The sequence below is a fragment of the Nothobranchius furzeri genome, chromosome 10, assembly GCF_043380555.1.
Source record: "Nothobranchius furzeri strain GRZ-AD chromosome 10, NfurGRZ-RIMD1, whole genome shotgun sequence".
NCBI lineage: Eukaryota > Metazoa > Chordata > Actinopteri > Cyprinodontiformes > Nothobranchiidae > Nothobranchius > Nothobranchius furzeri.
Genome location: NC_091750.1, coordinates 65,071,818 through 65,097,722, shown reverse-complemented (window position 1 = coordinate 65,097,722; position 25,905 = coordinate 65,071,818). Strand labels below are relative to the sequence as shown.

Below are 25,905 nucleotides of genomic sequence, written 5' to 3'. Positions count from 1 at the left end.
GTGACATTAAGAGCAGAAGCTTTGATGCTCCACCTGAGAGTAAATCTGTAAGGCTTGTCACCAGCATTCAGACATTAATTCTGTTTGCCTCACAGCCAGAAAGGACACGGTAAAAAAATAAAATAAAATTTAAAAATAAGACGGGAGTTTAGTTATTTCTAATTTTTTGTTATCTTATCTCAACTTTTAGGAAGGTTGGAGAGATTGAATCAAACATTGAATCAATTCAGAAATAATGTGGTTTAGTTACTGCCATTAGAGGGGATGGACATCATCAAGGAGCAGAGCTTGTCACCGTTTCATCCAGAACCGCAGCCGGACCCTCTAAGGGCAAAATGAGCTGCAACTTAATGTCAAACTTCTAATTAGTTACGCGTTTCCTGGGAAATCGGGGAAGAATACTCTGTTTCCTTACAGCTGCCAATACAACTGTCAAGTGCAGTAAGTCACATTTTTGACAAAACTATAATATACCAATTTCCACCAAATGTGTTCTCTGGGGAAATTCGATATCCATGCGGGACTCTGGGTGATTGTGGACACAAAGACAACCGAAAGAGATCAAAGGAGTACAACGTGTTGGAAATTAAAAGACTGAAATTGATGTTTAAATAGAGAAAGGAAGTAGGAAAAAAGGGGGCAGCAAATTACCGCCATCAAGCTGAATAAGTGATTTGAATGTCATACCTTAGCTGGTGCTTAAACATGATGAGCCCACTAAAAGGGCCTGCAAATTCAGCCTGAAATGTAATTAAACAAAGACTCTTTCTAGTACAAGAACATCCAAGAAATTCTAATTATGCCTCACCGCAACATTTCAACATCCTGGAAATAAAGCTATTATCAAGTCCTGAATTACACGAAACCAAAAGAGCAATTTGTAATGAGATATTAGCCTCTTTTGAGTCTCATAAAAGAGAGAATCCCTTTTGCCCAGCGCTCATCTCTCTCCCTCTGTCAAAGCCCCGCTTAAGTTCCTCAGCAATCAGTGATGGAAAGGACAAAATTGGCCGCTTTTGGGACAATGACTTATTTGAAATTCAAACAACTGTTCACATGCTGCACCTCTGAGAAGGAGGGGGGACAAGAGGAATCTTTTCATTTGATTAAACGTCTTGGAGGTGAGTCTGAGCCTTGACATTAAACAACAACAGCCTTGAAACTGGCACACTAATGTAGACAGTTGTCTGTGTTTGTCTTTGAAAAAGCAATATGCTTATGCTAATGCTCTTTGGGGCATTATGCAGCTTTAATGCAGGATGAAGGTGCAACTCTCTAGGGGTGTGACACGTGCATAATGAAGAAACAATTGCACAGTCAACAATTAGGTGGTAAATAATAAAGATTTATATAGAAATTCTAATATTCACATCAACCAGTGGAGATTCAAGGTTGTTATGGGGTCCCAAACAAAAAGTCACATTGTCTGGCACAGGCGAGGAAGGAGGCTGACGCTTCTTTGTTTGAGCAGGGTGGGGTTGGTGGTCAGTGGCTTTATTCTCTAGCGGAGAGTCTTCAAGTAGGGACTGTACAGACGAGGAAATGTGCGCCAGTAGTAAAGGGTGTTGGGGGGGGGGGGGCATGGCCAAAAGCGCTCTAAAATAAGAGCTCTTCACTGTCACTTTACTGCTGCAGTTTGTCTGCCCTCTGGAGCCCCCTAGTGGTGCGGTAACTCCAAGCAACTTCCTGCCCTGCCTGTCGGCACGTGGCGCCTCCGACATCCACTGCGTGTAAATTTACCTTTTCTACTTCCATAGTAGCACAATGATTGTTTGTTTATAAAAACGTTTAAGGTGAGGCTCACGGAGAAAACTATGATACTTGATCAGGCTGAGTTTCACATGCATGCAGAACGTTACAACAGTTTTCCGCCACCATTTCCTGAGTTAACCACCAAAAGAGAAGACAGTGAAATGCCAGTCTCTTCTAGATCTCACTGTAGGAGTTGCATTCATGAACTCACTCACTTTGACTCACGACTGCAGAAGACTGTTGATTTTGCAGCTAGGAGAAAGTAGAATGCGTTTTGGCTAGTAGAAGCTAACCATTAGCATCAGCAACTCCACAACATGGCAGAACACGCTCAGGCTTGTGTTATTTTTGTGTAGATAAAACATCAATGTTGCATTTTTCCCCCAAAGAAAGAAGAACAAACGGAGGCCGTGGAAGACTTGCATTGCTGTCAACCAATCAGATGCAATATATATGAATATCATGAATATTAATGAGTAAGGCTCCAACTTCTGCCATTTTCCACCCCCACTCCTCCCCACTACTTCCTGAAACAGGAGCACGAGAGCTTCTCCCCACATAAAACGACTCACAAGACTCGAAAGATACTAGAGGCAACAGCACATTTAATGACAAAATTAGTGTGTGATTCCTTTAAAAATAGTCATTTCTTGCTTTGCAAAGAAGAAGAAAAAACCTGCTTTAGCTCTTTTGTAAGACAGAAAAGCATACAGAAACTTTACAGGCCGAAATTGCACTTTTGAGCAGCTTGGCCTAATCCCCACCTTCTTCTTCTTCTTCCCAACAGACAGCACAGAAAATTAATCTGAAACCTCCCGCGCGCAAAGGCGTCTGCAGCTAAGACATCTTCCCTTTCTCACACTGCCAGTGGCACTTTGAAAACATTCAGCATCTCAATGCTCCCATCAGTATGTGCATCTGAACTCACCATGATCAGAAAGACAACTCCCAAATCACACACACACATGCACACGCACGCACGCACGCACGCGCGCGCGCACACGCACACACACACACGCACACACACGCACACACACACACACACACACACACACACACACACACACACACACACACACACACACACACACACACACACACACACACACACACACACACAGAAAGACACACCACCCACCGACCTTAAAAGAGCAACAGAGTTCCGGGGTACTCGGTACTATTCCTTCGCTTTTCTGATAATACAAAAGTCCTTGGCAGCTTTTTCATTTCCAATCTCGGAGCTCGGCACTGGAAATGACATGAAATAGACCCCCAAGCTCGACCCCTGGTGTGATATGGAATAACCTGCAGAGAACATCAAGTGTCGAGTTTGATGTTCAATGGAGCTTTTTAGTACTGCTCCTTCAGAGAAAGAGATATATATGTAAGTGAAAATGCAAAGAGGGATGCTTTTCACCTGCATGCGTTCAAGCAAACACACACAAACACACCCACAAACAGACAAAAGCAGCCCAATGGGCAGCAGCAGGGTAATGGAGGAAGGCTGTGTAAATCCCACATGTGCTTAATCTTTACTAGAGTGTGATTCATACTCTATTACACTCAACTAATACAGCCCAGAGACACACAGGGCACAATTATTTCAGCTGGGGTGACCCAAGAAAATAACAGCCATGAATCCTCTTTATGAGGTCTTTACAAAGATGGTGTTAAAGGTCATGAATAACCCGTTGTACTGATTAGCCATTAAAACACAGGGAAGCTTCCTGCCACACCCATGGTCTGTTTGTGTTTATGTGTTTCTGCGTCAGTGAACATGTGCAAAATAAAGCACCATGCACTTATTTAAATGTCTGGGAGTAGAAATCTAGTTGTGCAACACTTTTGCTGCAGATCTAACAGGAAACAGATTCACATTGCACTTTTATCATCACTGTTAAAAAGTACTCAATGAGGGAGAGAAGGTAAAGGTGAGTCATTTCACACTCATCGTGGCATGTTCCTGAGTGGATGTGGAGTCTCAAGTTGATCCAGTTATTAACACTAGAACTACCAGGATTTTCTGACCGCCTCGGCACTACCAGAGGTAGCCAAATGGCTCCTTGGTTTGAAAATCACAACTCAATCACTGACAATTAGCTGCCTTTCATTTGTAAATGTAGCCATTACCTGTGCAGAGCACAGACAATGGTCCATTGGAATGTGGAGGAATGTTGGGGACCTTTAAAATTCTCAGTCATTTAAGCTTGGTTTATGCTTGACGCGTCCGCGAGGTTCGCACGGCTCCGCGCGGCAACCACGCCCCTCCACCGCGCCTCCGCACGGCCCAAACTTTCCGCACCGTGCACCTAGGAAATTTTCTAACCACGCAGACGGTCGGACGCGGAAAAACATGGCGGACCGGCAAGAACTAGTATGGCAGAGGTTCGTAAATACAGACATTTGTATGATTCAGCTCTCAGAGATCACCGTGATCAACATGTTGTTAATAATTCTTGGAGAGAAATAGCTCGCACTGTCGGAAAAGACAAGGACGCTGTTAAAAAATGCTGGAATGCCGTGTTGTAAACAACAGTAATTTCTACTTCTACTATGGTGTAGTGTTGGATGCATGCAGTAGAGCTCCATGCTGCCCCCTACAGTTTGGGAGAATATTGGCTCACCGCAGAGACAAGCCGTGCACGTTCCATCCGCGAGCCGCATCACCTAGCGGAAAGTAAATGTGTCAAGCATAAACCAAGCTTACGGCTGGCCTCATTTTGTTTGCCTCTAGCCCTTTTAGCCCTGGTAGAAAATGACTCACAAGCTCTTTTTACAAGACACACTGTGCCGGCAAATCAGCGTAACATTACTGCAACAGTGTGTTTTATAAACACTCCATGCTGGCATGACATTGTGCGAATTTTGCTGTACTTGTTGCGCCTCGCTTGGTAGTAATATTGCGGTAATTGTCTGTGCTATAAACAGCGATTGCACCTTGGCACAAAAGAGGAAGATGTCAAATGATGTAGCAAATGTGTGGCGACCCCCGACTGGAAAGAGTATATAAACCACGTAAACATGGGAAAGTTAGTAAACAACCAGCGGACATGGCTAATTGGAGTGACCTAAGATCTGTGAACTGAGAGTTTGTCTAAAAACTCAAGGAACGTGGCTTCAGCAGAGACAGAGAACACATCACGTCAAAACTCAAAGGATTGAAGAAGTTTCACTTAATTTTCACTGTTTCTTTTTACATGCAATTGCAGCCAGGTAACCTGAAAAATAGATTCTATTTTGATTTAGCTGATCACCTGAAGCCTTTTCAAGAGTCTGGCTTGTTTTCAACACCTGAAATGCAGCTTCATCGCAGCTGTTATGAACCTTCTTTTGGAACCTAGACAATCGAAGCCTGCATTGCAGTTAACCTGCATTATTCCCCCAAAACTGTTTGAGTTGCAATACAAAACATTCACAAAGGCTTGTGCATTTGAAGTTTTATTGTTCTAATAAAACCATAATGCTTTCTTGGATTGCCTGAGCATTTTGTGGCCCTTTTGTAAAAAGGGTTTCTGTTGAATCTGGTCAACTGAACTTGCCCACCCAAAGTAATGTACAGTGATCCCTCGTTTATCGCGGTAGATGCGTTCTAGACCTGGCCGCGATAGGTGAAAATCCGCAAAGTAGGGACACCATATTTACAGTATTTATTTAACAGGTACGTATTCAGTATTCAGACTTTTAAAACCCTCCCTTTACATAGAATTTATTTTTACTTGGTTTATTTATAGTTTTATTACAAAAAGTGCATTTTATGATGAAATTGATGAAAAAAACAGGAATTTCTTGATATTTCGCATAGAAAAATACCGCGAATCGGTGAAAAATACCGCAAATCAGCGAATTTCCCTTGAATAAGGCTCCAAAGAAAAAATCCGCAAAGTCGTGAATCCGCGATAAACAAACCGCGAAGTAGCGAGGGATCACTGTATGACTCACTGTGAAGACTTCAGATAAGCACACATGTTGTGAATGCAACATAAGCTATTAAAAGCTACAAACATAGTAATAAAAAAAAATCACGTTTTACAGATGCCTGTATGCTCTGTCACTATATCCTGCATGTAGCCTCTGACTGGACACATGTTGAGTAGTCTTGTGTCTCTGCCTGGTTTTTACCAGAGGGGGAGGTGAGGGGAGCACCAGCATCTCCTGAAGTGATTTACAGAGCAAAAGGCAAACACTCACAAGTGATTAGGAATGCTAGGTGAAAACAACGGTGCCAAATGGCAGCTCTCTGGTAGATGGCTCACTGGGAGTTCTAGTGTTAAGGAATTACGTCACAACCCAGTCTAGTTAGTCCCACATGGCTTTTATTTTGAAATACTGTTTGTTAAATGTTGCAAATGGGCTAAAATCCATTCCTTTAACACATCTGCTGCCATTCAATTCAGACATTTAAATTAAGATCATCTTATGTTCATCTTATGCAGCGTGTCGAGCTCTGCTGAGAAGGTCATTGGCTGCAAACCCCCCTCAATACAGGACCTGTACACCTTCAGGACATCAGGGTGTGCAGGTTGGATTACAGCAAACCCATCCTACCCTGGACAGTCTTTTCAACTTGCTCCCCTCTGGCAGGAGATTCTGATTCATTTGGACCAAAACCTCTTGCCACAAGAAGAGTTTCCTTCCCTCTGCAGTTGAATGAATGCATGAATAACAATTATAGGTCGGTTGATGCCAGTCGCTTTGTTTCAGTCACTTGGCCCTGTGTTGTTTGCTGTGTTGTACCTGACTGTTCTGCTCTGATCACTGTCTTATTATATAAGAAATTATAGGTCATTCATCTAATTATCGTTGCTCAAAATCATTATATTATTGTGCTTATGTTTTACTTTTTGCACCAAGTATCACAGCAGTTTCCTAATGTTGTGAACCTGCTCACACATATAACAATGAAACCTTCTAATTCTGATGTTGACAAAATATTAAGTGAATGTGAATAATCTTATTTACTGTTGTTGATACGTTTTAAACTTGACACAAAAAGTACTTTCAGAGATACAAATTATTTCACAAACACTAGACTTATTGTGGAAGGTTCTAAAAGGAAGCTATGGTGAGAATGAGACCAAACAGCCAAGAATGTGTGCAGTTTATCAAGTACATACACACTTAAATCCTTGAGTTAAAACCACTGAACCAAATAAAACTACAGCTTGAATCAACTTTGCACAACTGTAAGGCTGTGAGTGGACACAGATGACTTAGATCCATGTTTTCCACATCAACCTTCTTTCATTTTGTTGTGTACAGTAGATGCAGGGTTTTACTGTCAAACTACAGATCTAATCTCTTTGGCAGATTAAAACAGTTAGTGTTACCACTGCCACACCCTTGTGTGTAAGACACTGGCTCTGTTGGACAAATAAAACCTTAACGTGGTTTTAACATAGCAGCCACAAATGATGTGGTTTCAATAGGAAACCCATTTTTAAATGATCTGGCTAAAAGTATAAAAACTGTATTAAAAAATATAAAAGTGACAGTGGTTGCCAACATGCACTGGGTTGACTCCAAGAGTAAATCAGTTATAGATAGGGATGGGTACCGAATTCGGTACTTTTTAAGGTACTGACTGAATTCCATAGTACCGACCGAGCACCGATTCACGTCATTTCAAACAGTGCCTCGTTTCGGTACCCGTCCATCATAACGAGAACTTGCCAAGACAGCTGCGCATGCGCAAGAGCGTTATGTCGTTGCTCGCTGCGAGCCAGTTGTAAACAGAGCAGCATGGTAGAAAGAATGCACGCTAAAGCTTGGGTCCACTTCACTAAATGGGATGGGTAACTGGGTGATGATGAAACCAGCGACAACGATCTAAGTGAGACATCCTCATCTTAATCTGCTCCGGTAGGTAAATAAAATGTTTAAGATAACGTTAACTTGATATGTTAGCTTCCGTTCCGCTAATGGTGCGTTCGCTTTCTCCTCGGAACTCAGAATTTCCGACTAGAAGAACATGAACACGCTCTAAACTTTGGCTTCGCTTTACTAAATGCGACAGGTGATTGGGTGAAGATGAAACCAGTGACAACGATCTATGTGTGAGGCATCATCGTTTTAATCTGCTCCAGCAGCTAAATAAACTGTTTAAGATAACGTTAGCTTGATATGTTAGCTTCCATTGCCACTGTTGTTATCAGCTAATGGTGCGTTCGCTTTCTCCTCGGAAATTCTAACTTCCCAGTAGGAAAAATAGAAGAAAAAGGACGGCAAAAGGAATGAAGATACACAGTAAATTTAGTTCACAGTAAAGATGTTTGCTTCAGTTTAATTATCAGCTTATAAAACATCAAGGACGATGTTAAAATACATACAGTTGAATGTTATTTATCGTGATATTTATCAAATATTGTTATATATTGAGAAAATATATTTTTAATTATAAAAGAGAATTAAAATAATAAACACTCAAACGTATCGAAAATTGGTACCGTTAAGTACCGGTATTGATTCCTAGGTACCGGGAATTAGTATCGAATCGATTCAAATGTCAAAGGTACCCATCCCTAGTTATAGATGGATGCAATGAATGATTCCTTTCAATAAAATTCATAATAGTTAATGCACAACTGGTCCGTCTGTATGCACATTTAAAGCAAAGACTTGAAAACCTTCATTGCTTGAAAACCCCCCACTAACCTACAACGCTCAAGTACACAAAACCACCATGGGGGGTAAAATGTTTCCAGCCCTTTAAGTTTTTCTTTGTAATAGTTCGGAAAAAATCAACTCCATCTTGATCTGCTTCAATTTGAAACTGTTCTGATCCTGTTTGTAGTTGAAATATACAAGAAAGAAAGAAAGAAAGAAAGAAAGAAAGAAAGAAAGAAAGAAAGAAAGAAAGAAAGAAAGAAAGAAAGAAATGACAGCAGCCATCACAGCTACTGTAACTCCATGTTTGAAACAAGCTCCAAGAAAACTGGGGCATGCACAAACAAGAAGACTCATTAAAGTGTCCAGATTGCTCATGGCAGGTAATAAAGCCCCACCACTGGTTATCCTGCTCTGGACAAACAAGTCAGAAATGGAGGTTTCAGTTCCATATATAGGATGAGCTAAAAATACCAGCAGCCTCACGCAATCTATCATTAGATTAAATGATTTAGACTACAAAAGGTGTATGTGTGTGTGTCCAGACTGTAACCGACCCCTGCTGTGAAAACTAGCTCAAAGAGAGGCTTTGACACAAAAAAGAACACAGTAAAACAACAGCATCTTCATTCTTACAGTCACATAGCGATCATGTCTTGTGGGCGCTAGTGTCTGTCAATCCCAAACTCACCTTTCTTGTCCCCAAAGAAGAGAGTCTGCTGTGCTGGGTTTGACCACTGGAGGGAGGTATTGTCATTGTACTCCACACGGCAGGTCATGTTCGCCGTTCCACCCTCTGTCACGGTCACATTCTGAACCAGAGGATACTGACCACTGACACCTGCAGCAAAACACAACCAAGTAGAGAAGATGAGGATTTAGGGAGAAAGAGGACAACTGATTCAGTCGTCAGACTTAAGCACTGTTCACAACTTTTAGTTCAAAACTATGAGCATAGAATACCAAACAACTAAATTATGTAAGATCTGTATGAATTTTCAACAATGGGATTGAAGCAAAATAAGATGAACATCTGATTAATTTCTCATAAAAAAATTAAAGACCAAACATATTCACTAATCACAAAGAAAATGTCCACAGAGGCTGACCAGTGAATATTTATGCTAAATTGGACCCTAACACTGAACACACAGGGTGCATTTAGCCTGAAGTATTAAAACCTTAGCTACAATGAGAAGGCCAATTAAAACTCGCTCCCTGTGGAATTGAGTCCATGTGTAAAACACCTGCATATGTTGAGTGAAAACCGAGCAGGGGGTCGAGATTTAGGTTTCTGTGTGACCAGAGCTGAGATAGGAGTTCAGGACCATGAATAATTCCTGATGTAAGCTGCTGCTCCACAGGTTTCAGGGCCATGGGCAATTCCTGATGCAAGAAGCTGCCCCCCACGTGTCAGGTCCATGGGTAGTTCCTGATCTAAGAAGGTGCCTCACAGGTTTCAAGACCACAGACACTTCCTGATCTAAGAAGCTGCCCCCCCCCCATGTTTCAGAACCATGGAGAGTTCCTGATCTAAGATGCTGCCTCCCTTGTTTCAGAACCATGGATAGATCCTGATCTAAGAAGCTGCCTCCCTTGTTTCAGAACCATGGAGAGTTTCTGATCTAAGAAGCTGCCTCCCATGTTTCAGAACCCCGGATAGTTCCTGATCTAAGAAGGTGCCTCACAGGTTTCAGAACCATGGATAGTTCCTGCTCTAACAAGCTGCCTCCTATGTTTCAGAACCACTAATAGTTCTTGATGCAAGAAGCTGTCTCCAGTGTTGCCAACTCAGCGACTTTGTCGCTGTTCCCAACGACTTTTTGACCCCCCTCAACGACTTTTTTTCCAAAAAGCGACTAGCGACAAACCTAGCGACATTTCTCAGGACCCGTTGCTACTTTCTGTAGAACTTTCTTTTAGATATTCCCTACAGATTAGCAACAAAGAAACCATTTGCAGTCTGAACCGTTCTTCTGGGAGTAAGGAAAGAGAACGATAATCTGCACATGTGCACGAGGACTGACCAATCATGAACCATTTTTGGTCGGGCCGATTTGCCGGAGACAAAGGTACAGTTGCAAAGCTGGAGACCACCGATTTACGTCTGCTGCAGGCTCATGCTTCTACTAGAGATGGCACAGGTGTCAACCTGCGATCTCTGGTTCTGTAGCCGTCAGACACTGGCTTTTTGCCTTTATTTGGCAAATAAAGTCAACGGGAGTTTCAACTGCCGCCCCGTTTACACACGCAGCTCTGTGGCTAATCTGAATTTTCTTCAGTGACACAGGGATGGTTATACTATGAGACACCTGCTCCCTTTTGCTTGGTGCGTCGTTATTATCACGATGGAGAGAATACACAGCAGAGAAGTTGAGAAACTATGAGGTGTAAAAAACTGCTTATTAGGAAAATGGCTGTGAGAATGAGAGCAGGAGGTCTGAGTTATATCCTACAACAGAACTGTTTGGATCCCCACACCATATCTGTCTTAATGTCACTTTATTGATAATTTTGGAATTTATTGTACTTATCAAAGTAATTTGGGCCATTTTAATCATACTAATTAATAACTTTAACACATGACATAGTTTTTGTTATTTTCCTCCCTTTTATCTTTTAGATGCTATGGGTAAAATGAATGCCAATGTGGCGTGATGATGTCATCAATATGTAAATTAGCACATGACGTAATCTGGCCACATCTATCGACTTTTGGGGGAACTTCAGCTACTTTGAGTCAAAAACAGTTGGCAAAACTGGCTGTCTCCTATATTTCAGAACCACGGATAGTTCCTGATGCAAGAGGTGGCTTCCCAGGTTCCAGGACCACAAACAGCTCCCACTGTTTCTTCAGCTTGTACTTTGCCATGTTTATACAATTATGTGGAAGGATTACAAAGCAAGACATTTAGTATTTATCACTACAAATCATTACACGACTACAACACGGTTGTTGGAAGTTAAGATGAGAAACAAAATCTTTATGCCATTAACAGATTTTCTCCTTTCAATTTCAGTCAGAATCCTCTGTCATTTTGCTCCTTCTTTACAGGTAATTCATTGCACAGGTATAGAAAAAAATCTAACCCTCAAACAGTGTCTGGCTGCTGGGTTAGCAGGTGGGGTGAACCCTATCACTGAGAACGCTGTGGGGGAGGGCGTGTTGAGACGGGAGAAGATGAGGTGAAGGAGGGAAGGAGAGAGAGGTAAGTCAAGGAGCACGGGTCATTTCCAGTGTTGATTAAGGCCTCCCGAGGTTAATCATGCGTGTGAGAGATAGAGAGGGAAGAAGAGAAAACGAAGGAAAAATGGATCTGAGCTACAGGAGGCTTGGAATATGTTTTATTCATGAGGGTTTTGCATGAAGCATGATCTGCCAATGATTTACCATTCTCCTGCTTCTGCCTTCGCTCTCTTTATTACTTCTTCTCCTTAAATCACTTACTTTTTTCATTCTTCTCTCTCGGGCAAGGGGGCAACATGCAGCCCAGTGTGACACGTTTTAGCTCTTTTGTACCATCCACAAAGGGAAGTTAATAGTTAACCGCCGTGCCAAATGGTACGGCATTAAGTGAGATTTTGCACAATGTGATGTTGCTGCAGAGGAAGTGTCACTGCAAAATGTCATTGAAGCCTGAGACACTCAGGGGGATACGCTTGCTTACTGCATTATCAACTCTTCACTCATATCTAAAAACATAACCCACTTGCCTTGTATTGATCTGCCTTTAATAAACACAGAAGCACAAGATATATTGCGTGTGCGGAAAAACTGTACATGCCTTTAGGGAAAACTGGGTTAATCTGGTCAAGTTTTTAGTTTTAATTATAAAATAAACACAAATAAATACAACCAAATATTTAAAAAAGTTATTGAAATGTTGAAATGCATGTGAGTTAATGATGTCATCACTAAACACATCTTTACAACGTGAAGGTTAGGTTTTAGCATTTCACAACACCCCCCCCCCCCCCTGCCATTTCAAAGCAGCTTGACGACCTTTTCTCACTCTTGATTCGTCACATATCGATGCTGTTTCAGAGGTCCACTTTGCAAGTTTTTAATGATAAAAAATATGACACTGTAGTGGAAACTAAAGCATAATCTATCAGCGTCATCGGAGATTGCACTATAAGCAAGAGTGAGATGTGTTGGCATGGCAACATGGGAAATGTTAAAAAGGCTTTCTACAATGAAATGTATCCAGTCATATAATCTTAAAGCTGCTGTTTCTCATCTTGTCATGGATGCTGTTGTATCTAGAAAAACATTTTGTAAAAAGTATTTTAAAGTGTGTATCTCTATGCAAAAGCTGTAAAAATTACTATCTTCTCTAGTAATAGGCAGCTTCTGAATGGACTCTGTTCTGAGAAACAGAGTTTGCATCCAAGAAGGCTAATGATCTTACGGTTTGTTTATGTGCAGCTCAGAAAAAAGTGTATTCCTGTTACTTTAAAACTGCCCCAATTCTCAAAAAGTCGTAATGACTCATGTAAATATATATTTTAGAACAAATAGATGAATTTAATTATTTTAAACACACACACACACACATTTGCAGAAGTTATTGGAGGAGTGGGGGCAGCGATGGCAAGATTTTGTGTCTTGGTCCTTATGTCATGGTATGCAAACATCTTACCTCTGATTGGCTAACAGCAACATGACTATTCCACTGCCTTAAATAGCTCTGCAATGCTAATGTTTTATCGCCACAAATAACTCAAGCCTAAACGAGTTGTGGAGTTGCTAATGGTAACAGTTAGTTCCTACTTTCCGAGACGTGCTCTGCTCTCTCCTGGCTGCAAAAATCAATAAACCTTCTCCGGTCATGAGACATGATGGGAGTCCATGAAAAACTCCAGTGTGGCATAAAGCTGTGTGGCTTTTTCTAATCCCCGAGCCTTTCCCCATTTAGTTTCCATCAGCTCATAATGCTAGGAGCTGAAGACCATGTTCGCATGCATGTGAAACTCAGTGTGGCCGACCCTTTTCCAACAAGTACAAGCATTATACAGTAACTATCTAGTGATTTTATCCGACAACCAATCATTTTTGAAGGAAAAGCATTAACTGTTGCAAAAACCACAAACATTAATTAGGATTTTTATTATAGAAACATACATTGCTTTTAATTTAGTTTAAAGCAGAAACACAACTCTTTCTGGTTTTTGACCATGGTGATGCTTTATGAATAAATTTTCAGCTCCTCTAAATCCGAGACCATGGTCTTGAATCGGAAAAACGTAGAACTTCTCCAGATCAGGGATGAAGTCCTGCCTCAAGTGGAGGAGGTTAAGTATCTCGGGGTCTTGTTCACAAGCTTTGGGTAGTGACCGAAAGAACAAGACCGCGGATGCAAGCGGCTGAAATTAGTTTTTACTGCAGGGCGGCCGGGCTCTCTATTAGAGACAGGGTGAGAAGCTTGGTCATCTGGGAGGGGCTTGGGGTAGATCCGCTGCTCCGCCATGTTGAGAGGAGCCAGTTGAGGTGGCTCGGGCTCCTCCCTAGAGAGGTTTTCCAGGCACGTCCAAATTGGAGGGGTCCCGAGAGAAGACCCAGGACAAGCTGGAGGGACCATGTCTCTCGGCTGGCCAGCGAACGCCTTGAGATTCCCCCGGAGGAGCTGGCCCAACTCGCTGGGGAGCGGGAAGTCTGGGCCTCTCAGCTTAGGCTGCTGTCCCTGTGACCCGACTTTGGATACTGTCTGAAAATGGATGGCTGTCTCTGGTTAATGTTGTCACATGCTGGACTGGTCGTCTGTAAGTGTCTGATTCCTCATCCACAATGGGTTTGTATACAAGCCATCCTAATTATTGTGCCTTCCCCTTTGCATAGTCTTCAAGAAGGAATAATGGAAGCCATGAACTATGATCCATGAATGTTTTGCAGCGTATCATTCCTCTAATGTAGGACGTAAGATATAAAGTATTTAGGTTTTCAGAACCTGGTGCATGGATTAAACTACAGATAAAGCCCTTCTTACTCTGAATGAGTTCAGAACAATAGATGAGAATGCTATAGACAGCTTAATCTTTGTGCAAATGTTCTACTGTAACAGAGTATTAAATACAAAGGGTTGATTACTTCATCAGATAACAATACAGTCATTTATCTGGAAATTCCATTAAAAAACAAAACAAATGCACAAAATTATAATGGAGTTTAACCAGATTTTTTTTACCTAACTTTAAAGGGAGACTAAGCAGTTTGGGCTTGCTTTTACCACACCCAGTGTTCATTTGTAGAACCGAGAGCAAACTTATCTCCTCACATGTGCGTTCGTCTTTTTAACACCTTAATCTGAGAGCTGAAATGTCTCCTCAGCCTTCCTTAGTGTCTACAGGAGTGATAGATTGCTAAATCAAACAAATCAGCTGTTCATGAACTAAAACATGCAAGAACATGCTGGAAGCAGACTGCAGCGCCAGGTATGTCAGTTCCATTTTTTCTAAGTCCCAACAGAGTGCCCGGCAACTCTGAAGTTGCAAGTGGAATATTCTGGCCACAGGGGGTGATAGGGGCTGGGTGGCCTTTCAGTAACCCTGTAAAGGCTCATTTTAGCACATACTGGATTCAAAAAAATTATTGAAAAATATAATTAAAAAGTTGCAAAATAGCCCTTTAAATAAGCAATTTACTTTTAGTATGCAATGACGTCAAAACAGAGCAAAATCGCTCAATAAACCCATGCTTACAAATCACAAAACCATCTGATCTCATTGTGAAGCTTGTGATTTTTACCATTAGGGAGGACTAGAATGAGATATTTCTTCTAATTTGCGCCGATGTTGTAGACACAACCACAGCTCCAGCAGGATGACAGGCTCGAAGCCACAGTGCAGCAGCTTTCAGTGCACCTAAAACTGAACCGAGGAGGTGTTCACATGATTTCCCTTTTGTGACAAGTCAGGAAAAAAACGTGTTAGCTCCGAAACAGGCAGCTTTGATGCTTACTCTTTCAATCTCTCCAGCAACCCCCGTGTCTATCTACCTGTTGGGTGAAAAGATTTATTCATCACTCCCCAGTTTGTTCATGAAAATGTCTGCAGGTAGTGATGAGCGTGGCGTCTAGACACCAAACTGCTGCTGTAATGAAAGCTGTCTGAATGGATTTAAGACACAACTAAAAGTGGAGATCTGCTGCATTCGTACGGGCTGTACATTTAGAAACCTGCTTGATTTCTCTTTCTTTACTTTTGTATTATTTTACTTTGTGTCTGCACCTATCAATAAAAGTAAAGGAATGCTCTGTCTGAGCCTACCTCTGCTTGTTTCCACACATCCAGGGGGACCGAAAGGGCCAAAGGGGCCACCATGATGGTTATATTAGAGCGCTGCAGTGTTCAGAGCGCCTAATTGGCCAGCAGAGTAGGTTCCTCTGTTCTCCCTCACGGCCACCCAGACCTGATTTAAATGTATCTCCTGAGGGAAGAAGGCAGCTGTTCTCTGCTGATTTCCATGTCTAATTTTAGGTTTTTCCCTCACTTCAACTCCACTCTTTTTCCGACTTTTCAGTTTCCTGCTTTGACTTTTCCGCCTCATAGCCATTCTAGTCAGTTCCCTTCTCTCTATTCTCCTCTCTCGCTGTCACGTTTCCTCCTCTGGTTGATCCCTGAAGGGTGGCATTTCCACTTTCTTTGTCGCTCATTTTCATATTCCCTCTGTCTCCTGGTGCTCCCCTGTCTTTCAAGTTTATCTTGATCCTGCCTCCTTTTATTTTGCTGAATTGCGTTCTATCTCTTGCAAAGGCTGGGGGGTCAGTTTAATTGCCCTCCACCCTGACTGACAAGCTGGGGGTAAGCCAGGTCAACAACACTTTCATCTGCATGCCATTATGAAGTAATGATATAATAAAATTTGCTTTGCTTTCTTTGGCCGACTGGAATAAAGTTCAGTGTGATGCAGGCTAATGCCTGAAATTTTTATATCACTGCTTCACCAGGAGAAAAATACACAGAACAAATTCATGTGTGTTCACACAACAAGTTCCTTCTGCCAGATCAGACAACTCAAATAACGGTGATAAGAATATAAGATTCATCCTGGATGTTTGCTGTCTGCCTCCCCTCGTGACCTTTCAGACTCCAGCAGATGAGTCCACTAACCTTTCTTTTTTAGGCATTCAAGATGCAGAGGAAGAGAGAGAGATGCACGCAGACAGACGCACAGCCTGAAGCTACTGACCTTTACACCAGGACTGGAGTTCAACCGAGCTGTAGAGCTGTGATGTATGGCTACGAATACCAGATTACAGAATGGATAGAGGCATGCAGCACTTTTGATTAGCTTTTTCACCTTCTAAGCCAGTTTAAGCACAATGAATGAGTGTAGAATTGTGATCTCATCACTGCAGATTTTGCATTTTAAAGGATATTTCTGGGTTATTACAGTGAGCGTAAAAGCACGATGTGTATTTGTTTTTAATTCATGCAGCTGAGTTCATAGTGAGAGCTGAGGATCTGGTGATTTTACACGAGGGTTGAGAGTTAAGCAGATAGATAAATGTTTGATAAAGTTAAGTTAAAGTCCAATTGGTTGTCACACAGGTGTGTGAAATTTGTTCTCCACACTTGACCCTTCCCCTGGGGGAGCGGTGAACTGCAGACACACTCTTTGGTGGTTTAACCCCCCAATTAAACCCCATAATGCAGACTGTCAAGCGGGGAAGCATTGGGCTCCACTTTTAAAGTCTTTGGTACAACCAGACCGTGGATTTGAACCCACGATCCCCCAGTCTCAGGATGGACATACATACCACTAAGCCACTCAGTCAGGCTCTCAAGACAGTAGCTTTTCAATCTTGAACACGTTTGAACAATTTGAAGGTCCAACATGTTTTAGGCTGAATTTTTTAGATGTTTGAGCTTTTCCAACCAAGAACCAGGGGGAGGAAGATTTGAAGAGAAAAGGGAGGGTTCAGTAGCCTGGCAAGTCATCCTATATTTGTAAATATTGATGGATCTCAGGCCTTGCCGGGAACTACGGTTGACTTTCAAACTGTCCCCACATGCTATCGGACAACAATCAATGTGACGTACTCACCGCTACAGATGTCAGTCAATGGGAAAATCTGCCTTACACCATAATAGAAGACGTGAATGCATCCTTTTTCTAAAGAAGGTAAGTTCCTCTATCAAATCCGCTTCAAACGAGCCATTGCCATATTGGTTTCACTCAGTCACAGTAACATATTGCCCATCAAACCAACAGAGTGCTGTGATTGGACAGCCACCAGACTGTCTGGGGCTGCAGAGGTTCCAATGGAGCGTGACTAGACAGACATGCAGAGCAAAAACATTTTGCTTCGACCACTGATGGTCTAGATTTCTAGGCTAAGGTCTAGATTTCTGGGCTAAGGTCTAGATTTCTAGGCTAAGGCTATACTTCTGGGCTAACGTCTAGACTTCTAATTTAAGGTCTAGACCTCTAGGCTAAGGTCTATACTAGGGCTGAAACGATTCCTGGAGTACCTCGAATAATTCGAGTAAAAAAAAATCCTCGAGTCAAATTCTCTGCCTCGAGGCTTCGTTTAATTCATGTTTAATTAATTCATGGCTTTGTAATCGCCCGGGGTCATGTTTCATCCGGACCGAAATAGGTGACGCACATACATACTGCACCGAATGCACACGCGAGTAGCGAATGTAACTCTCTTAAGCCATGGCAGACAACGTAGACCCCGGTGGAGTGAGAAAAAGACAGAAAATGTCAAAGGTGTGGGACCATTTTTCACGTCGTAAGGCGGAAAACGTACTCCAGTGTAAATACTGTAAAATGGATTTAGCCTACCACAACACCACATCCTCGATGCTACAGCACCTGACCAGGAAACATCCACATGTAAATGTCACTTCTGCAAGCGAACTCGGAGTCTCTGCAAGATAATGCATTTTAGCCTGTATTTCTATATGTTCTGTGGACACTGTGCGACTTTTTCATTTGTAGCACAGTTTCAGCTCACACTGTGTGTCTGGTAGCAACACGTCGGACTTAAAATGTGCTAAAAATAGCAGTTTTTACGCAACACATTGTACTTTTTATTGTGTTGTTATTGATGTCTGTTGTTCCTCGGGATTGCTGCAGGAGGACACAGGTATTTATGAGAGTGACGGAGGAAAACGAAAGAAAGGAAATAAATGTTTTGTGATCAGTATAATTTGACATGACCACGGCTAACATGCTTTCTCGACAATCCTTGTTGTTGTGTGAGAAAAACAAAGTGTAGAAACTAAAACAGACGTGTGTTAATAGGGAAACAGCTGGCGAGTCATGTTTGCGCATGCGCCGTGAGCGGTTCTGGTGCTTTTTGGGCCGCAGCCGCTCGCATTTGTTTACTGTGAAGTTGAAGTGCTGAAGTTTTGAAAACTAATTTAGAATAAAACTTGAAGAATAACTGGCAATTGCATGCTCATTTTAAGAGGTCTTTCATGTTTAATAACATACTATTTGATATAATGGTTTACAAACACATAAGGGTAATTTATTAGAGTACTCGATTAATCGATAAAAGATCTGATAGAGTACTTGATTATAAAAATATTCGATAGTTGCAGCCCTAGTCTTTACTTCTAGGCAAAGGTCTTAACTTCTGGGCTACAGTCTAGACTTCTAGTTTAAGGTCTAGACTTCTAGGCTAAGGTCTATACTTCTGGGCTAAGGTCTAGATTTCTAGGCTAAGTTCTATACTTCTGGGCTAAGGTCTAGACTTTTAGTTTAAGGTCTAGACTTCTAGGCTAAGGTCCAGACTTCTAGGCAAAGGTCTAAACATCTGGGCTAAGGTCTAGACTTTTAGTTTAAGGTCTAGACTTCTAGGCTAAGGTCTAGACTTCTAGGCTAAGGTCTAAACTTCTAGGCAAAGGTCTAAACATCTGGGCTAAGGTCTAGACTAGTTTAAGGTCTATACTTCTAGGCTAAGGTCTATACTTCTAGGCTAAGGTCTAGACTTCTAGGCTAAGGTCTATACTTCTAGGCTAAGGTCTATACTTCTGGGCTAAGGTCTAGACTTCTAGTTTAAGGTCTAGACTTCTAGGCTAAGGTCTAAACATCTGGGCTAAGGTCTAGACTAGTTTAAGGTCTATACTTCTAGGCTAAGGTCTAGACTTCTGGGCTAAGGTCTAGACTTCTAGTTTAAGGTCTAGACTTCTAGGCTAAGGTCTAGACTTCTAGTTTAAGGTCTAGACTTCTAGGCTAAGGTCTATACTTCTGGGCTAAGGTCTAGACTTCTAGGCTAAGGTCTATACTTCTAGGCTAAGGTCTATACTTCTGGGCTAAGGTCTAGACTTCTAGTTTAAGGTCTAGACTTCTAGGCTAAGGTCTAGACTTCTAGGCTAAGGTCTATACTTCTAGGCTAAGGTCTATACTTCTGGGCTAAGGTCTAGACTTCTAGTTTAAGGTCTAGACTTCTAGTTTAAGGTCTAGACTTCTAGGCTAAGGTCTAGACTTCTAGTTTAAGGTCTAGACTTCTAGGCTAAGGTCTATACTTCTGGGCTAAGGTCTAGACTTTTAGTTTAAGGTCTAGACTTCTAGGCTAAGGTTTTAGACCAGAAAGGTTGAGATCTAATGATAAATAATGATATTTTCTTTCTTGTATGTTTTTCATCATAATTGTTTCTTTATATATCTTAGATGGTATTCTATTTTTAAAACATTTATATCAAAGTTATTTTAAATACCTTTAAAATATATTCATTGAGCTTGTGAAGCATCTTGTGATTTTTATCTTGAAAAAGTGCTATATTAAAAAAATCTTCTATTTCAATCAAAATGCTCATTAATGTTGGGTTCTAGGCCTGGAAGCTTCATTTATATAACATTTTATATACAGATGCAATTCAATGTGCTTTTCTGGTGTAACAATGCAGTAAAAACATAAAAGAATAAATCTTAACGACAAATTTTAAACTCAACAAAAATATAATTGGATCTGAACAAAGAAATGAAAAGAAAGTTAAAGTTACGTATTAAAGTATTAAAACCAAAGTTAAATCCTTACTACTGTTGATTTTAAGTCTCACAAAAACAGAATTTTCTATAAACACACTGAAAAAAAGTGAGTTTTTTCAACTTAAAGCACCTAAAAGCTCAGCCACAGTTGTGCAGCCCCGGCACAGACACTCAGAAACGTGAAGCATGACTTAAAGTGGCTCTCTGTTAAAAATGCATTTTACTTAGAAGACTATAAATGAGATGCAGAAGATTACATAGGACATGACAGCTTTGCCACGAGCAGTTAGTGTCTGTGAGGTTACACAGGTGGCTACGCAGCTGGGTGTACAAGGTTTTCAGACTGAGTGATTCTCAGAGTGTCAGGCGGCGGGGACGGCCTCATGATCGGAGAGACGGCACAAGGTCAAGAGCTTGATCATCTCAACTTCTGGTGTGAATTCATCAACCAGTCACGTATCCTGTCACCGAGTCCTTGAGCAAGACAAGTCTTCAGTGCTTTTACAAATCACAGTCTGAAAGCATCGACATTTTTATTTAAGAACTGGAAAAACAAAACAACTCACAAAGTGTCATTTCCAGGAAGGTTTCTGAATCATGTTTAGTGATGATGACAGGATTTACAGAAGTTCCTGACACGTTAACATCATACAGGAACACCCTCTCACTTCCTCCCACTGCCACCTTTTTCACTCAAACTCCTTCCCTCCATTTTTTCTTCTCACACATGTTGTGTTGTTTCCGCCATGACCTTTTTCACTAGGAAATGACATCACATGTTCCAGTGAGAAGGTAATCCTCAGTGTGAGGACAATGTAACAAGACCACAAGGGAACAAATGTATGAAAATAATCTTTTAACATTTGGGAAGGAAATGATTAGGTGCTTAAAAATTGGGATAAAAAGGTGAGGATTGTTTTGTTTGACATGTGGTCACACCCGTATTTACACAGCTTTCATTAAAGCCATAATGTGAAATAAATTCTGCTTGATCTACAGTTTCAATTCATTCAATTCTTCATTCACAGTTTGCTTCCAAGCATCTATCAACAACATTCTCACTAGGAATGGAAGGAAATATTGATATGGAAATATATCGTGATTTTTTTTCAGTGATATTATATTGATATTCAAAAGCTGTGTATCTAATTTTTGGAAAAATGTACGCGCAAACATTGTGTATATTCTTTTCTTTTGGTGCAATTAAAACGCCGACCGCTAGTTGGCAGCAGTGTGCAATGGGTTTTGTTTCCACCTTTGAAATGTAAATCCCTCGATTATGGTTCAGATCCCTCATGTTAAACATGTTATATATCAGTTTGGACTGTTTATTGTACTTTCCTATAATAAATTCAGTCAAAAAAAAATCATGAAAATCATCTGACTGAATGTATCTCAATATATCGTAATATATCGTATTATCTCCCCTGTATCGCGATAAGTATCGTATCGCCAATCACTGAAAAAGTGTGCTCATTTTTATTTCCAAATGAACTGTTATTTCTCACTTTCTCTCTCTCTCTCTCTCTCTCTCTCTCTCTGTGTGTGTGTGTGTGTGTGTGTGTGTGTGTGTGTGTGTGTGTGTGTGTGCTTTTCCAATCGAAACCAGTTCTTCTGACAGTGATAAGCATCCAGCTGTGAGTAAACTGAAAGCGATCCCTGCATTGGGCGGAGCTACTTTCGGCTGACTGCTGGCGTACGACCACCTCAGGACGGTCCTATCTGATCTGGAGATATGGAAATAATTATCCATCACCTGAGAGGCTGGATGTGGCTGTGCTGCTGTCATTTACATACAGTAATTAGACCGGGCAGCTGTTGGCGCTGTCATCACAAACCTGATGTCCAACCCAGATGCTGGATAAACAAAGTATCGCCCAGCTTTCATGCGGTTTGGTGGTTTTAATGGGACTGTTCGGGACAAATTATGAGTGGAGAGTGCAATTTCTACTTTGGTTCCTTTTTAACTGTATTTTGAGTTTCATTTGTGGTGCAAATGATTAACGGCAGCCATGAAAGAAATGTCAAAGGTAGAGGAAGAGTTTCACCTGTGATAGCACCTTCAAGAGCTCACAGTCAGAACCAATCATGATAGTGTACGCCATAGATTCTATTTTTTGTTACAGAAGAAAAAAATGGCTTTACCTGAACTTCTGCACAAGATTGGCTCTTATACTCAATCCTACCAGGACTCATAAAACCCACACGTTCATTTCGAATTGGTGACCAGCTCTGATTCCAGATACATACCGGTATCATTTGCTTGGTATTCCTGCCCTTGATTCGGCCACATTGGTAAAAAGGTCAGAAACATAAAGCTCTATCAGCTTTCTGTGTCCAGAATGGCTGGGGATCTCACTATAGTTTCAAAGCCAAGGTCAGACATCCCAGAGTTTTATTACAGAGGTAAACCTGCCCTTCATAAATACTTCATACGCTGCTTTCTGGCAAAAGTGAGCAGAAGGAGTTGAAAGCAAAGGTAAGTCAGGCGAATATAAAAAGTCCACTATGAAGGTAGGAAAACCAACAAAAGGATATAAATGAGGAATCAAGTCAGGCAGGGAGAGAAGTAAAAGAGCTTAATATTCAAATGCTGCTCAAGCCAACAAGCACCAGCTTTCTACTGCCGCCAGTCAGATTCAGACATAAAAGTTGGCAACAGCTTTTGATGATGTCAGCCTTGATAAATAGTTTTTATTTGACTCATTAGGTTTATTAATGCATCAGTATTTATATTCTGCTGTAAAACAAACCGAATCAACACGTAAAACTAAAGGAAACATATTAGGACTATTTTTAGTTTAGTTTAGTCTATTATTATTTACAGTCGACCCAAAACGTGTATACGAAGTTGCACAGAATCCCTATCACATAAAGTGATTTGAACAGTTTCGGTACCTTCCAGAATGAGTCATTTCAGGGTTCTGTTACTTTAAGACAACAAACTGTTGCTGACCACACCCACCTATTCCCTGCTCAGGCTGCTATAAGCTGAAAAGCTCCAATATACGGAAGAGGTTTGGAGTAGAGCCACTGCTCCTCCAGCAGCAGCTCTGTTGCAACTGAGAGGTGGTTCAATGATATTTTCCCCGTTTGTGACATCACAAACACTGACATGAAATGGATGGCTATTTTTTTTTCATGTTTGGAGAGTTTACTGAGGTGGTACAGACCAAAATAGCAGCACAAAAGTGAGTTTTGAATAATATGTCCCTTTTAATATTTTAAATGTTTAAATGTTTGGTTTCACATCACTAGTCTGCACTAAAAACATCACTTGAGTTCAGCTTCCTCCAAAAACAATAAACCCGAGTCTGCATCTGCTACAGTCCTAATTGAGCAGAGTCAAAAAAATTTTCAAGATTGAAGGAGACAAAAGTAAGTAGAGCTAGTGAAGCCAGGTTTTTTATTTTTTATTCCTAAAGCTGAAAGACCTTGATGCATAAACAGTGAGGCACACAGAGGATGTTGATAGATGGTGTTAACCCTCTAGAAAGTGTTTTGGACTGCTAAGACAACAAAACAGCAGGCATAAACAAAAATTTGGATTCTCAATTCTAAATTCATCAATGAATTTGGGCACGTTCAACACAGGTCTTAACACTATTGTGGGCACTTAATGCACTGTGATTTATTATCGTGTAACTGTTCACTTAAACAATGTTGATTATATATTTCTTCATCAAGTTGACGCAGTGATAGCTTGATCTTGTTGTATTGTTGTTGTGCTCCCTTTTTTTTGCTTTTTTTTCTTGTCTCTTTCTTTAGGTCTAGAAGCAGACTCTTGTTCATTATTGTTTATTTTTGTGGACCCCCCCCTCCCCCCCCTCCTTCCCCCCTCTCTCCCCACCTTTTGTCTTTTCCTTTCTCTTTCATCTCTGTCTCCGTGTCTGGTCGGAATTACAAAGCATTCAAAAACAATAAAGTTTTAAGTATCAGGCATTAAAAGCAGACATGTCGATGCTCCACCTGTGAGTAAATCTGTAAGGCTTGTTACCAGCATTCAGACATCAATTCTCTTTGCTTCACAGCCAGACAGGACACGGTAAAAAAAAAAAAAAAAAAAAAAAAAAGATTTCTTCCATATTGCACCTTTAAAGTCAAATGTTTATACAAATTGTTTAAGAGAATAAATAGTTACTTGGCTGATATGTTAGTGTTTTACATTCTTGTGTTCATTAGTAATCGTGGACATGTTACTGAAGCATATTACAAATGTTAGTTGAATTAATAGATTAAAAAGCCACAGTTTTTGAGTTTTGTTGAGCAAACAAAGTAAACCGTTCCCAATATAAAAATAAAAGTACCGTACTCAATAACAGCTGGCACCACATAGTTGCTTGCTTATTCGGTTTTGTGAATTAAATGTCAAAAAAGCACAAGGTCAAGGAAATCTGGTTGATTATAGCTTCTTTTAAACTAATGTAGACAGAAATTATGCTTGGCTAGAATCTTGTTTTTCTTTTTTAAAGTGCACAGAGGAATTATTTTTCTCTTTTCATGCACAACTAGAACTCGATGATCGCAGGGAAGGGTTCCACTCACAAGGGAAATCAGACTAATTACTGCTGTCACCAAAAACTCCCAGATTTCCCACATCAACATGACACCGTGTGATTTTCTAATGTGTAGTGATGTGTTGACAGATACTGTTCATTTGAGAGCGATCCAGGGTAATGCTCTTTGCCCCCCGGGGAGGTGGCTGGGATCAGCTACGACATTCAATGGGCAGAAAAATGCTAGCTTTAAAAAACTGCTTTTATCATTTCGCTCATGTCAATTTGACTTTACCGCAGTGCTCTGTTAGCAGCAGCTCCCAGGCAGGGCTCATGATGCCAGGGCTGACACTGTAGATCTCCTCTCAAAGCTCAGTTTAGACTTGTCAAATGAAGCGGGAATACATCTGAATTAATATTTTGAGAAAACTCTTGGAATTTGCAGAACAACTGCAAGAAATAGAAGAGTTGGTTATGCATTTGAAGTGGAGGCTTCTCTCGAAATCATTTTCTTGTACATTTTCCACCAAAAATGTTAAAAACATTTCATTTAACGGCATAAAAACACCAACTTTCATCATCTAATTGGTTTGTGGCAGAGTTTTTAAATTGGATGAAGTGTTTTACTCCAAACTGACCATCTGTTTTTGAGAACATGATCAAGTTTCAATTAACTTTGTAGTGTAACACAACACTGATCCTTTTCTGATGGTAGTTCAACACACCAGTTAGAGATCACTCTCTCTTAATTAAACTAGTGATCTGAGTCTGCAGTAGGCTAATTACACATTAGCAAAAACTATTTTAACACACAAGTATGTGAATTCACTCACACTCTCTCCTATTTAAGCTTGTGGGAAAAGCTGGGATCTATCCCAGCAGGCAACAGGATAGAAACAGGCAAAGGCCCAACACACACACACACACACACACACACACACACACACACACACACACACACACACACACACACACACACACACACACACACACACACACACACACACACACACACACACACACACACACACATACACAACAAGCAATTTAAAGGAACCTATTAACCCAACATGCATGGTTTTAGAATGTGGAACAAAACCCACGCAA

The 25,905-nt window shown here is 40.9% G+C and overlaps 1 protein-coding gene across 3 annotated transcripts in view; it reads right to left on the bottom strand.

Moving 5' to 3' along the window:
- Positions 1-25,905, bottom strand: part of cadm2a (cell adhesion molecule 2a) — a 387,220-nt gene that overhangs the window by 73,747 nt on the left and 287,568 nt on the right. For all 3 annotated transcript variants that reach the window (XM_015961706.3, XM_015961708.3, XM_015961707.3), the window contains one exon: positions 9,047-9,196. In XM_015961706.3, coding sequence (XP_015817192.1) covers positions 9,047-9,196 — 150 coding nt within the window. The remainder of the gene's footprint in view (positions 1-9,046; positions 9,197-25,905) is intronic.